The sequence below is a fragment of the Micropterus salmoides genome, unplaced genomic scaffold, assembly GCF_014851395.1.
Source record: "Micropterus salmoides isolate LMB-PRFRI ecotype aquatic unplaced genomic scaffold, ASM1485139v1 Ms_hic_scaffold_17, whole genome shotgun sequence".
NCBI lineage: Eukaryota > Metazoa > Chordata > Actinopteri > Centrarchiformes > Centrarchidae > Micropterus > Micropterus salmoides.
The window spans coordinates 7273538-7288908 of NW_024040817.1; the positions used below are offsets into that span (position 1 = coordinate 7273538).

The 15371-nt window shown below is 39.6% G+C and overlaps 1 protein-coding gene and 1 long non-coding RNA gene across 2 annotated transcripts; one reads left to right on the forward strand and one right to left on the reverse strand.

Annotated features, from left to right (window-relative positions):
• The first annotated feature begins 3159 nt into the window (after nucleotides 1-3159).
• Nucleotides 3160-15107, forward strand: styk1a (serine/threonine/tyrosine kinase 1a). The gene is made up of 10 exons (XM_038725263.1): nucleotides 3160-3438; nucleotides 7172-7221; nucleotides 9323-9526; nucleotides 9665-9901; nucleotides 10366-10547; nucleotides 11316-11396; nucleotides 11848-12062; nucleotides 12348-12388; nucleotides 12712-12808; nucleotides 13518-15107. The coding sequence occupies exons 2-10, from the start codon at nucleotides 7173-7175 to the stop codon at nucleotides 13711-13713; spliced, it is 1302 nt and encodes a 433-aa protein (XP_038581191.1). The 5' UTR covers nucleotides 3160-3438; nucleotide 7172; the 3' UTR covers nucleotides 13714-15107.
• Nucleotides 11981-13511, reverse strand: LOC119907502. Its single transcript, XR_005445114.1, has 3 exons — nucleotides 13336-13511; nucleotides 12721-12802; nucleotides 11981-12079 (listed from the first exon to the last, which is right to left on the reverse strand). It is a non-coding gene; the product is annotated as an uncharacterized LOC119907502 (long non-coding RNA).
• Nucleotides 15108-15371: the final 264 nt, after the last annotated feature.

A 15371-nucleotide genomic window follows, 5' to 3' on the forward strand; every position in this document is an offset into this window, starting at 1 on the left:
TGGCACACATGGATACACATACGCACATAAACACACACTCTCTCTCACATATTCTGACATGGTGTAAACTAGTTCCAGCTGAGGTTACCCCCTCATGCCCCAAGCTAACTGCTCACCCCTGTGAAGCTGAGTGAGCAGAGAACAAGAAAGATCAAATGCCAGAAATTTCAAAGTGATTCTAAGTAATGTAACAAACACTTATTACTCAACTTCTAAAGAGACATGGGTGGTGGAGCCGAAGAAGCAATCGGCCACTGCTGCAAAGACCTGGGTCATCAAACACAACTACACTGTTGGCTTGTGGGAAGCCATTGAGGTATATCGAGTGCGACTAAATTTTTGTTCTCGCTCGGGTTGTGATGCTCAAAATAAAGGTTCCACCATTTCACATTTGGTTTGGTCGTTTGGTCACTATTAAAGTGGCTTCAAAGCACAGGGCACTTCCTGGGAGCTTGGAGGAAATGCAATGCTACAAAGCCGAACAATCACAGTTCTTGCGTTCTGCGTCACCGCGACGTGTAGTGAGATTTTTCTGATCAGATCGCTTTGTCCAGCCCAAGCAACCAAATGTCACATCGCAACATTAGCAATAACTTTAAGTGGTCAACTAACACTTAACACATCATTGCAAAAGCTGAACAAAGGCTTCATTTCCTCAAGCAGCTTAAACATACCGGATCAAGCATCAACTACTTCTTCTGTTCTACTCCGCTATCATCGAGTCCATTATTACATAATTGATTACAGTATGGTAGCACGGACGGCCAACCAAAGAAAATACTACAGCGGACTGTCAACAAAGCATCCAAAATCATACCACTGCCCTCAGTTGAATCACTCTACACACATCAGACTATAAAGCGAGCAAAGAAAATCATCTCTGATCCCTCACATCCGGCTCACCACCTCTTCCAGCTCCTTCCCTCAGGGAGGCGCTACACAACGCTTCACAAACAGCTTTTCCCCCATAGCCATAAGGATTCTGAACTCATCTCTTTAGTTTAGTTGCCTTCTCATATATTACGAATGGACTGTGTTTTGTATTGTTACATGTTGTGAAGTGTATTGTCTATTTGTTTGTTTGTATTGTATGCACATGCAGAGCTTAAACATACTGTACCGAAAACAAATTCCACTGGCATTGTCGTGTGGCTAATCAATCTATCTGTCTATCTCCTCCCACTTACGCGGGTCCAAATAAATGCTCCATAACTACAGACATAACTTTTCATTTTTTCATAACATTTCATAACTTTCTGAACCGTCTCTGCACTAACTTAGTCTTCCTCCATGAATCATACACTCATGTTTTTCTCTCTCTTCAGCAGGGCACCCACGTAATAGCTCAGCAGGAAAGTAAAAGTGAAACATAAGTTCCACCTGTCATCGTTTCCTTGCGCTACCTTTCTTCATAATGTGTACTCCTTTCTGTAACCTTAGTAGATCATGTTGAGTTTAATTTAACAGTGCATGAGTATAAGTTCACAAATGGATACGTTCAGTTCACCAAAAACATGAGCACTTTTACTTAAAGGAGCTCTTTAAGAGCATTCATGCAAAACATTGAATGGATACACTGCCTGTCTGCGGCATCAAACCTCGGATTTTATTTGCAAGAAGTGGTCGTAGGTGGAATGACAATGCATTTGCTTTTACACTTACGTTCAGTGTTGTCATAATGCCTCCGGAGGTGGTATGGCCGATCGGATCACAATCTGTCCTCAATGCATCCAGGGTGAATTTACACCTGTACTTTTATGTGGTCAATCTGATTGCAATCCGATCCCCCAAAATGCATTTTAATGGCAGGTGTAAAGTGGGTCTATGTGATGAAGTCCCTGTGTGTTCATCAACAGTGAAGTAAACTGCCTTACAGAGACACAGAAACGTAGGATCAAATCCTACCCAGTTCAAAGACTCAAATGAGTACAAAGTGATTACATTCATGCAAAAAGAAATAGTCACGCAAGCAAAAGAAGGGCTGCTTGTCAGAACAATCAACACGATTAAGAAAAATCTTAAACACGAAAAATAACTCATTTCTAAAAAAACAACTTGGCTAATAAAATACACAAAAACAGCAACATCAAAAACACTCCCAATCATTGTGCACCAAAACCTACCATTCAACTAAAGCAAACAATGCCTAACTCTGATGATTTCGTATTCCATAGCAAAACATATACGTGTGTGTCTCTGTTATGCTGTGACAATCCTATGGAAGCCGATACCAGAAACAGAATTAATTTACATAACAATAGAGTGAGAAGATCAAGATGTACTAAGCCAAAGTTTGTCAACTACCGTAGTTTTAGTGGCTTCATAAAGGGAAATTTAATAAACAAAAACTGCATACTGTGTGAATTAAATCTACGGCCTGTGTAGGATGGATTTTACTGGTAACCTCAAGGTCACCAAAATGACATTTAACCCAAAAGCTGCAAATACATGAAACAGTGAGCCTTTAGGTCCATTTAGTGAAAACATTTCATTCTAGGTGGATAAGAATCAATAAGGTGGCTATGGTGAAACTCGACCGAAGTGCATTCAGTGTCTGCGGGTGTGTCAGCGCAGCAGCTTGACTTAAAGTGAAGAGGGTGGAGGTGACCAAGCAGGTAAAAAGTCAGGATTATTCAACATCAATGCTGACCAAACAAACACCACAGCCAGCGTCACACCTTTCAGCTAAAATAAAAGTGATAGGTGCATTGTCTGTTTGTATCTGGAGGCTCTAGACAATAAACTTTCATAAACCTCTCTATTAGTCTTTAATGAATCACAAAGCGTCTGAGGGACAATAAGGAAACTCAGTACTAGACATTACAGTGCGTTGCAATTGTACTGCAACTACATATGTTTGATTAAAAGGTCTTTGGTGTTGGTATTGCAACTCAGCCATTACAAGATACAACATTAAACACATCATGGTTAGTAGAAAAATATGCCATGTTGCCCCTCCACCTCATAACCCTATGTCTGACAGGTTGACAAATGCAGCCAGCTGACTGGAAACTTGACACACGCACATACGCACAAACACATGAACAGTGACACACGAATACATGCACATATCAAATACAATACTGACTGCAAGGTGTGTGCAGATGATAAGACTGACAACGAAAAAGAGCTGGAGCGGTGGGCGTGGCCAACCTGAAAGTGAGAGACTGAGAGACTTGGGGAGTGAGAACACAGACTGGGTTAGTCACAGGAAAATAGAAAGAGATTCTAACATCACCAGTATCTTCAATGAAAATGTGTCTGCCTGTGGATATCACTACGTACTGCGGATTAACTACAAAAACATGAGAACAAAGGAGGTGGACTTGACTTTATCTCATAACTCTACACTTGGCTCAGAGGGACAGCTAACTACATGTTTTGGATACGAGGAGCATTCGGAGTTTGACACCTGAACAGTCCCAGAGAATTGGTCAGGTAAGGTGACAAAAAATAAATAAATAAATAAAATAAAAACTGTTGAGGCTGATTAAAAACTGTGGATGTGTGACTGAACACACATATGTGTGTAAAATAAATGCATGCACAATTACATACTGTAAGTGTGATCAGATGGTGTCACTATATAACTTTTACATTTTTGGAATTAGGCCTCATATGTGATATACAATACTTACATATTTAATACAGCTGTGTTTTGACACACCTTTTGTCTTTGTGTCTTTAACAGCATATTTTAGTACCTGTTCTTGTGCTCTGTGTGTGTGTGTGTGCGTGTGTGTGTGTGCGCGTCTGTTGTGAAATGACCCAGACATTTGTTGTGCTTGCAGGTATTTGTTAATGCCGGGTATTTATTGGTGCATGTGATTATGAATGAAAACAATGCAGACAAACTGGTTCAGTGACATCAATACTTTCTAAAGGTTAGAGGACAGTTTCAGTGTGTGTGTGTGTGTGTGTGTGTGTGTGTGTGTGTGTGTGTGTGTGTGTGTGTGTGTGCGCGTGTGTTTAGCCTTTAAAAATGCATTAATTGTAAAACCACCATGTAGCAGGGTCTCAAAACTTTACAGTTCAAATAATACAAAAGACAAACACACTGCTATTAAATAAAAGTAAAAGCAAAATAATTAGTTTAAATAAAACAGTTGCATTAGAACACAGTTAAAATAAAACAACCACTACATACCAGTGTAACTTCATATGGGTGTATGTGTAACACAGAGAGTACACTCTACAATGAAATACTTCCATGCTCTTAGAGGTGAGGATGACGCTGCAATATTAGAGACACAAACACAGTTGGTACCTGTACTGCACAGTTAATGTGTTGTGAAAGAGCATCTTCAGTCTGACGCTAATAATAATATTACATCACCACAATGGCCCGTGGTGTACATTGGTTATACAATGTTTTAATTTATTTATTTATTACAGCACTTTGATATTTGCCGAGTTTATTATATGCTTATATTTAGCTTGACCTCATTTCTGTTTCTTCATCTAATGTGCAATTAGGAGTATCGGAGTACTTGGTGAGTACTCGGATAACAGTGGAATCTAACAAAGTTAAGGAGGAGTCTACCTGTACCAAACAAATACTGTTGTGAACGCCTACATCTCAGCAAGCAATGTTTTAAATACCACTAAGGCTGACAGAGAAGCCGTACTCTTGGCTACATTTGTTAAGGAAATTAAATGAACAGGAGGACAAGAGTATACATGCTCAGTGAAACCGTCCTAAATAGGTGTCCTTCATTTTGACCTTCTGATCTGATCTTCTATAGCTCTTTCATACAGTTGAACGTGTTCAAATATAAAGGATCAAATGTCCTCAGGGGAAATTTGCATACAAGCACAGAAACCCTCCTATTTAGTTCACACTCTCACTTCCCTTTTAAGTTCCAACTTCTTCATTAGTTATGTTTTAATGTACTTCCCTTCCCTCTGTATTACTGTGTTCTGACACTGAGTTTGCTTTACAGATATTTAACTGTTTGAAACTGCTATAATAATGATGATAAGTGAGGATTCTTTTCAGGGGGTTTCCTGCATCGAGACTTTCTAAACTCTTACCATGTCAGCTAAAATGAAACATATCACTTTTTTGTTGCATACATCACTATACAATCGATAAATTGCTCCATGGTAGCAGAATGACAGACTCGCACTGGTCACTCTGCATTAATAAAATGCAGAGAGAATACAGGACAACTGGTATTACTTTTAGCTAAAGACTTTCACCTGAAGGTCTCTGCGGTTATTATTTAACTGTCTTGACAAATGCGTTATTGCTGCCTTTTTAAATTACAACAAACAATGATGGAAGGACTCTCTCTGAAACTCTCACAAGTAGAACATTATACTGATAAACAACCAAACTTCCTCAACTCAAAAAACCAACCGATCAGCTACGCCATACATAGAGGGGTCATTTGACCAAAATAGCAGAATACTGTAGGGCTGAACAATTAATTAAAATATTATGAGGAAAATGGCCAAGTGAAAGTACACATTTTAATAAAGGGTCACAACATACCATAATAAACGAACCATCGTGGTGCTACAGAGACACCCCAGCCTATAAATCATATTGTCCAAAACTAGGGATGTAACGGATCACAGAAGTCATGGATCAAATCACATCATGGTTTTGAGTCACGGATCAAGGACCAGCAAAAAAAAACAAAATAACAAGATGCTTTACACTCCTACTCCAGACACCAGACATGAGGGGGCATGCTTGTTTGCTATAGACCCCAGCAATAATCACATCATTATTTTTTTTTTTTCAGTGAAAATGAAATGCAAAAAAATATGACTTATGTTGCATTTGCAGCATCAATCAAAAATAATGGCAATATGATTTTTTATATGGTAAAAATAACACTACTGATGTGAGACCTTTGAAATAAACAGTCCTACGGCACTGTTAAATTACAGTAGTATGTCTGGTATATCATCTGTGTGATTTGAGAAGTTTAGTGGGCTGCTGCATGCCAGGTTATCCTTTTAAGTAGGCTTGGGCGGCATCAAAGTATGGTAACGGTACACCAGGGTACTTAGAAATCCAGATGGTATGACTGTCAATACCATCAAAAATAAAGATGCTCCTCTTTCTGTAACACTGATGCAGTATTGAGGTTGTGTATTGTAGGCGGGAGACGCCACATGAAATTGACTGACCAATGCACTTTTCCAGCAATTGGGAAACGACTGACTCACACATGAAAGCTTTACTTTGGTCTGGAGAAGCTGCAGACTTTATCCGCTGACAAACTGTAACCTACACTGCACATTTACTACTGAACTTCACTGCTCACCTTTTCCTCGGCATTCACCGTTCACTCTCTGCCGCTTGCTGTCTCTCCCTCAATCACACACTTTGTACGCTCAGAAAAAGGAGCGACTGCGAGTGGTGGGGATAATATTACAGGACTAGCAATAAAGAAAAATGACTCTGCCCCCGTTTGGGAGTATTTTGAGACAAAGCTGTGTGCACATCATCTCTGTTCAGCCCACTGATGTATCTGCCGCGGCGACAGGTGTCAGCAAGATCTCTAGAAAAAGGGCACTTATCTGCTCCTCCTTGACTTGTCTAAGTAGACTAATTGCATATTGGACACACAGCAATGAAGGCTAGACAGTGTCATACATGCTACAATGACTTCTTTCACCAGCAGCTCAGCTTTTATGTGTAATTATATTTTATGTATTATTTTTTTACTTTAATACTGTCATATACAGTATCAGGAAGGTATGAATAAAAAACAAAAAGATGACGCCAACTTTCAAGGCATTTTTATCTACTTTGGATGACTGTTGAGCAATGGTAATACTGATCTCATTTTTATATTTGCTATGCAAGTCAAGATAAAAAAGGTCAAAGTTTATATTTGCAAGTCAAGATAAAAAAATACCACACTAAATATTTACAGTATTTTCTAATGTGTTGACCACTAGTCAACATCCTTCGGGGTGTGTGCGCTGATATTAACTGGAACTTCACTGATAGCTCTGAACGCACAGTTAAATTCTGAACCACCTACTTCCTCCAGCTACTGCTGCATATAGAGTTATTAGAGTGGCATATGCTGCATCACTCTAGCTAAGCTTAGAGGATTTAGGGTGGCTGCTGAGCAGAGGTAATGTTGATCTCTTCCTCCAGCTGATAGTAATGTTGATCTATCTATGTTCCTGTCTTTTTCTCCAGCATGTCATCCTCCACGGCTGATCCCCGTACATCAGTCGACAACCTCACCAGTAAGGAACTCAACTGCCACTTTTCAGCGGTCTCCTTCTCATCATCATCATCTCCTACGCTTTTCTCCCTTTCTACCCTTCCTCCTCAACCCGTGTACTCTCATGTCTCTCATCTACCTTTTCCTTTCCTTCTTCTCCCCTCTTCAGATTCCTCCTCTCCTCTGCAAATGTCTCCTGCTTCCTTTTCAAACCTGAAACATCCTAATATTTCTAGATCTGGCAGCTCACGTTAGATCTATTTGACAACAGCTCTGGGGAAAATGAATGGAAAAAAAATACTGGCTCAACCTTCTACTTCACGTGCATATTATATACTATATATTTTGCCTCTTGTATCTCTATTTTCACAGTCTCTGTTGCTTCCTGCACTTTCGGCCCACTTTATCCATTTGGCTTTTTACTTTTCACTATTACAGATGCCTTCCTGTCTTCCTGTCTCTATTACCTTTTGCTTAATCTTCCTCCGTTATTAGCAGCCTCACATCAGCCAGTTGCCAGGATTTATCTTTCTATATATTGTCTCGTTTTTCAGTGCCTTAAGGTAAATGCCAGCAGCTACCTATTTTTGGCTGTAACCCTAGTAAACCAGCAGACAACAGACAACTAGTGAATGTTTCTGCTGAGGTCATGCTGACATGAGACATTCAGCTACCAAACAAAGAGCTAGGATCAAAGCCAATATGGCGATACCAAAGAAAGAAGTGAACTGACAGTGAACTGAGCTCTTTCTTGGTATTTACCAACCATGAGGTTTATCATTATTTCCAGTTATTTAACTATAAAACGCTCCGTTGCCGTCTGCAATCATGTTGCAGCATCCAGCTTCCAGATAACTGCTGATTCACAGATACTGCTGGGAAGTCTTTGTGATCACACAGTTAATTATTATGTTAACTAGATTTTCAACAACCACACCAGTATTTTTTTTTTTTAGTTTAGGTTTTAGCTTTACTTCAGATCGTGTTGTTATCCCACATGCCTGTTTTTTCCCCAGCACAAATGCAGCTTATCATTTTTTAATTAATCAATTTTGTATAAAGCTGCCAGGAAAACCTAATCACATGAAAAACGACACAGGTGCCAGCAAATATTTACAAATCTTTAGTCATAATCACTCACAAGATTATTATAGGTTATATAACAGTTATAGGCTGTAAAATATATTGTTTTACTATTCACACACACACACACACACACACACACACACGCGTTTCAGTTGTGTGGAAACTGCCAGACACAGCTATCAGAAAAGTGGTTGACGGACATGCATGTAATCAAACAATCAGTGCTGTCTGAACCTCTTCTACTCTGAATGTCAATGCATGACTCATCCTTGTGTCAGCGTGCCAGTCTCACTGTCTAATTACAGCCCAACTGTGTTATGTTGAGAATGCAGCCACAATGCAGTAGGACTGGGGTTGTTTCATTTTCAGCCAAGTATGGTAGAAGCAGTGAGCAATGCAATAACATGAAAATGAGAAGCAATTGTGATAAATGCTGTCCACATGCCTTCAAATATGCGACTCGTTATCATAGTGACATAGGCTATAAATGAATAAATTCCTGCAGTTGTTGACTGGGACCTGATAATATTATTGCTTTTAATTAATCTGATTTAAAATTTCTTTGTTGCCCAGCTTCAACAGACTGAGGGTATTGATAGTTGCATTCAAATAGTGACATGCTTTGCTATATTACTGTCCTCTAGCTATGTGTCAACATATAAACACTGGTGTAAAATGGACAATGATGTAATGTTACTGTCAACGCTTGAGAGGTGCAACCTTTTGACCAGCCAATGCATTCATCCGGTCAAAGTGTCTTAACCAGGTTGAAACCAAAACCTGCACAACCTTGCTGTCAGAGTAATGAGGAACATCATTCTGAGACACAAATGCATGCCCACAGGCGAGTTCAAGACCGTACTGTCTTAACTTAAGAAGAAGAAACAGGCCGTTAGGACATTCCCGCTGTGCAACAGTCTTTCTAATCACACCAACTTGTCACTTTGCGCACAGATAACCTGACACTATACAGTCTAGAAAAAGTATTGCCTCTTGGACCTGACATTAACACTTGTACCTCTCTCTTTCTCTCTCAGTCATAAAGGAGCATGAGGTGGAGGTGATCATTGTCCCCTCACTGCTCATCCTGGCCACCGTCGTCACCTTAATGGCCGTGTGCTTCTTGAGATATTGTCCTGAACGGAAGCGGACACGGACCACCGCCCCTAAACGCAACCACAGCTCATTGCACAGACACACACAGAGGCACAGCCACAGACATCGCCTACAGGGCATTGATGGTGAGCAAGCGTGTAGAAGTCAATGTGTCCGTTTTTCATCTTATTCTGGTTACATTTTTCATTGGAACAAAATTTTCCAAAGAACTACACATACATTTATTTATTATTCTGATCTGTTCTCTCTCTCTCTCTCAAAAGCACCCCCAGGGCTAAACCCACTGGAACATGAAGAGCTGCCAATGTCAGTTCAACAAGTTCAGCAGAGTGTCGGGCCAACGCTGGCTGCAGTACCACAGATGTCCACAGACAGGCATCCTGGAGCCTTCAGCCAGGTCACAGCCCTGCCACTGTCCTTCGCTATTAATCCTAATGACACAGTCAAGGTCTACAGAGCACGCATGGACAACAGGGATGTCATCCTCAGAGTGCTGAAAGGTAAAGTGAGTTGTACAAAACCAACTCTCAAACACAGACCAACTGCTTACTGCATGCCTGTTGAATAACTGCAGAGAAATAATTTTGTTGTGCTCTCTCCTCATCTTCTCAACAATAAGATATGAGAAATGGTTTGATATTGGGTTTACAGACACTAAAGTTTTATACTTGGTTTTGGTTCAAATCAGAGCTTCCATAATCTCAAAGATATCAAATATAGGACTTCTTCAGTGAGGTTCCACGTTCAACATCTCTAAATGATTGATGGCGCAGAAGCCTTTTTATGACTTTTCAAATACAAAATGTATGGTTAAATCTTTATGAAAATAAGCTAAATACGCAGTAAAGTAACTGAGTAAATGTGAAGCAGGGTGGTCTTGAAAAAGAGAGCAATGCTTCTCACTGAATGTTGCATGGTTGAAAAAAAGTAAATAAGCTATTCTGTTATCTGACCTCTTTCTCAGAATCAGCAAACAGCAGTGAGAAGCAGCACTTTTTGGGTTTCGCTTCCTTCGTGTCAGGACTGGGTCCGCACCCCTTCCTACCTGGTCTCCTGGGTGTGGTTTCAGTGCAGTCACCCCTAATGATGATTGTGGAGGAGCTGCAGCACAGAGACCTGTTAGGGTTCCTGTGGAGATGTCGACAGGTACAGTAATCTATTAATTACCAAAACACAGACAAATTCTTTTGAAACAGGTGTGCGCTGTGGTTTAAATGAAAAACTGCAGGGTATGTGTTCATTTCAGAAGGCAATATTTAAATGCCATCTGCAACTAAATCTTATTTCAAGCTAGACACCGGTGATGAAAGTTTTGCGTATGAAAATAGACAGGAAAACAAAGAGAGGAAATCATACAATTACAAGGAACATTTAGTCCAGCCATGTTTAGGATTGTGTAGTGCAGAGAGATATCTGCATGGTTTGGATTTTTAGCTAACGACCCTCTGCCAACTATTTAAAACCTCAGAAGGAGAAAAAGAAAAAATCTAATATTTCCGTAATGCCCCAAAATCATTGGCACAGAAGTGGACTCTGTTCAACATTTAAATAGTAGGGTAATTAACTCTAAACCCTGGCCATGACTGTTAAGATTGTGACTTTGAAAATATAGTGTAGTTAAAGTAATTGCCAATCTCTGCATTTGTGGGCCATTACAGAGCAATATTAGACACACTAGTATCCATAATTACTTGACAGTGGCAGGTACAGTGTGTTCACCTACTTCCAAGACACAGGATAGCCTGACAAAGATTTGGTCCAGTGTGGTAGCTGTCAACAGAGAGAGAGAGAGATATCACAGAACATAGAGACACATCTAGCAGTCTGACTCAAAGGGCTAATATCCAACAATAAGGAGACAAAATTTTTTTACATGTTTCCTTTTCTCTTCCTTGTCCTCCTCTCTTTCTGAAGAATCACTCGGATTTAGAGTCTCCATTTGACATGACCGAAAAGAGGATCTTCACCATGGCAGGACAAGTGGCCTCTGCTCTGGTTGGTTAAACTGTCTGTCTGTCCTTGTGTCTGTCTGTCTGTCAGTGTCTCTCACTGCTCCGTGGACAAACAAACTGTATTTGTGGGAATAATTTGGGAGAGATACCTCATTTGTCTCCCTGCTAAGTATCTCCTATAGTGTCCCAATTTGTTATTATTTGGTGGTAAGCAAAATTCTCTCAGCTTATCTATGTCCATCTCCCAGTTTCCCCTTGATATCTCAATTACAGAGCAAGCACAGAGTATGTTCACACTTCAGATCAAAGTTATGTTGGTATGCTGTCAGGTTAAACAAAATACAATTTGAATTCTGCAAAAGTCTGTTTGATGTTCATATTTCTTGTAGCATCCTTGTAGTGCTGAACTGTTCTACTACTCCACAGCCAGGTCCTAAAAGCCCTAAATTCCAGCATCCCTCTTATCACCCTGTCTTAATCTGAAAATCTTCTAGGAGTACCTGCACAGTCAGAGCTGCATCCATGGCAACGTGGGAGCTCGCAGCATTCTGGTTGGTGGAGATCTGACAGCAAAGCTGTGGGGATTGGGCTCAGCCTACCGCAGGACAGCACAGGCCAATTCACCAGGCGAAGTCGAGGACATAGAGCTGAAGAAGTGGCAGGCACCTGAAGTGCTAGGCAGAGGAGCCATCAGTCAGAGCAGTGATGTGTGAGTGTCCAAATCCTCTGTAAAAAAAAATGTATGTAGATGACAGAATATAAAGAACGTCATTGAAATATCCCAGCCAGAGTATTCAAAGCTTGATATTCTAACTCGATTGTTTGTTTTTATTATAATCTCAGGACGGTGAATAACTGATCTATAGAGATATCTATATCTATAGTCTATAGAGATAAGATGGATTTTAATTTGTGATTGCATACACGCAATATACACATAAATCCCATTCCCTTTACTGACAAAATACCCTTCTCCAACGCTTTTTTTTGACAGATGGTCCTTTGGTATCCTACTCTATGAAATGGTCACATTGGGTAGGTGTTTTTAAATTTTAGACATAGCTTCAAGAGAAGTTATTTATTTAATGAATCATAGAATTGAACTGCATAACATTTAAGTAAAAGAAAATTAATAGTACACTAAGAGTCACTGTGGTGGATACTTAAGCACATTCAAATAATTCATACAACAGGGGTGAGTTAACAAGCCAAACTAGATCCTATATAAATTGTTAAAAAAGGTAGATGCATATTTCCTAAATTTTTGAAACCTTGGCATTGGAGCTTAGAATCCTTTTAGTTCATATTGATTAAGTAAAGAGACTTAAATATAATCTATAATTCTCCCATGTATACAGGTGACCCACCGTTTGCGCAGCTCATGGCGACTGAACTTCTGCAGTATCTACAAAGAGGAAAGCATCTCAATCGGCCAGCCTCCTGCTCCAACTCAGTGTAAGACAAGAAGCAGATCATTTTTTATTAAACTGTAGACCGCCAAGCTTGCACGCTGGAAACACAGTGTGCAGGGTCTTTATCATCAGACACAAATGATGTAGAGTCATCATGACATCCACTGAAAGTAAGATAGCCTACTTTTTGAATGTAAATGAAATGCATTTTTTCATCACAAAGTGTGATGTAACAATGCATTTCCCTATCCAAGTATCAAAAATAGTGCTTCCAATTTGATACATTTACTATAACACAATATATTCTTCCACCTCTTAAACAGTTTGTCATCCATATTAACTTAAAATCAGCAAGCAAGTCTAGACATGACCTAACATGTGCGTCCACTTGGTCAAGCTGGTTAAACAGACATATAAAAGTATATCTATATACTTAATTAGCAAAGCTAGTAACATTAGTTAATGTTAATAATCAAACTTAACTAAAATGACTGCATTTGCTACTTTTGTTTCGTTGTTTTACTTTAGCCAAGGCAAATAACAAAAAGAAATACTCTAAAGGTAACTTACATTTTCAAACTATTCACAAGTTAACACTCACACTTGTCAAATACATTTGATCGCTCATGAAGAAGAACACACCAATAAAATGCTGTAATAACCTGCTAACTATGTTTTTACACCAGGTAGCGATAATACACATGTATATTTCGCTGGGTTCAAGTTTTAAAATGTTTTACTCTGGTCCTCAGGTACTCCATCATCAAGTCCTGCTGCCACTGGAGCCCCCAACAACGTGTCTCAATGCCGGAACTCATTAGAATCCTTCAGGCGAGAGAGAAATCAGCCAATGGGAGGACAGTTCTCAGAGTGCCTGAACCACTGGACATCGGGAAATACCTGAGGGAGGCGGGATATGGAGAGGCATGCAACTATGCTGTGCTTTGATTGGCTGAGAGTGTCATCAGTCAGGACTTCATTGGCTCTGTTGCTGCCGGTGTTGTTCTGCACGCACCTGGCAGGGGAGGTCACACCTGGCTGACAAAATAGGTGCATGCAAATATCTGCATGGAGTCTATAACATCTGTTATGCTGAAAAATGAAGCCACCTCTTTAGTGGTGGTCCTTTTCAGACACTTTACTGTGCACATGATCATCACATATTTTTGCTGAATCTCAAGGAATGCTTCTTCCACTACTTCTACTTCATAAAGTTTACTTTGAATCATTTCTCAGCATTGATGAACCCCACAAAGTTGTTTTCAAACAGTTCTTGGAGGTGCATGCAAGTCTTGAATGTTACATGTGTGAGCAGGTTAATTGTTGCTTTAAAGGTAATTTACTTAGAGGAGTGGTGGTTAGTGTTAGCTCCTTAGGTTTAATGGCAGATTAGCTTTTATTCTGTGGATAACATAAGCTACTGGTTTATATAACATTTTTGTAAAGACTTGATCAAGGGCATAGGTCTGCAAGTGTCTTAAGATTCGGTTTTTCTGAATGAACTATCTCAGAATTACAAATCATTTTTTCATGGGGGAAAAAAAAAATCTGCTTTGTTTTTCTGAATTAACAGATACCTCAAAATGCTCCTAGAAGCTCTCACCTGCATGGAGTAGGCCACTGTTGCTGATGCAGCCTCCAACAGCAGTGCTGGGATAGGATAGTCCTATATGATTTCAAGTACTTGGTCAACAATACCATCTATATTACTTAAAGAAAGGAGTATTTCCCAATGTCTCAAACCCAAATTAAAACTGGATTGAACTAAATGGGTGGGACATGTTTGCCTCCACCAAATCAGCTAAACAAGAGCCTCTCCTGGGATTTTGAGGTACATTATCTGTTAATTCAGAAGGAAAACAGAGTATTTTTGTGTGTGTGTGTGTGTGTGTGTGTATGGTCTCATGGCAAAACATGGTCCTGGAGACACCTTACCTTAGTGGTAACTACCACAGAAGTGGTTTTGAGTCCTTTGCCATGTGTTTATATGTCTGTCTGTCTTTCTGTGGAGATGTCCAAAGTTTTCACAAACGTTGAAGATGCAGACACAAAACTTTACAGGTGTGTAGTTGAGATCAAAATGAAGTCAGAGGTCTAATATGGGTGTGGTCCAACCCGAATGTCAACATGTTAATAGCGTTGTTTATGAAATAAAACTTTTGTTTACTTGTTTTTACTGCTAGAATACAGAAAGGCATAAAGCACATTCACTTTATATGTTTAAATAGTAATATATGGATATTAAATATTTATTTTCCTGTAAACTACAACTCTGTTCAAATTGCCTAGACTAATATAATGAAAGAAAACAATAAATGCTTCCTACACTTTTTAAACTATAACAAAAATGTCTATATGTATTTACTTTCACAGCTATACAGCAGAGGTGAGGAGGTTCACCTTACAGCAGTGTGAGGGGACCATAACACTGCACTGTAAAACCAGGGCTCCCTCATTTCTGTGTCATACAGTATATGGCCCATCCAATGATGAGGATGATACCGTGTTTTCATATGCATACAAACACCCTTTTGCAGGGTTATTTGTCTTTATCAAGCAACTCAGTAGAAAAAAAAATCTGCTGAAAACAGAGTTTGACAAAATCT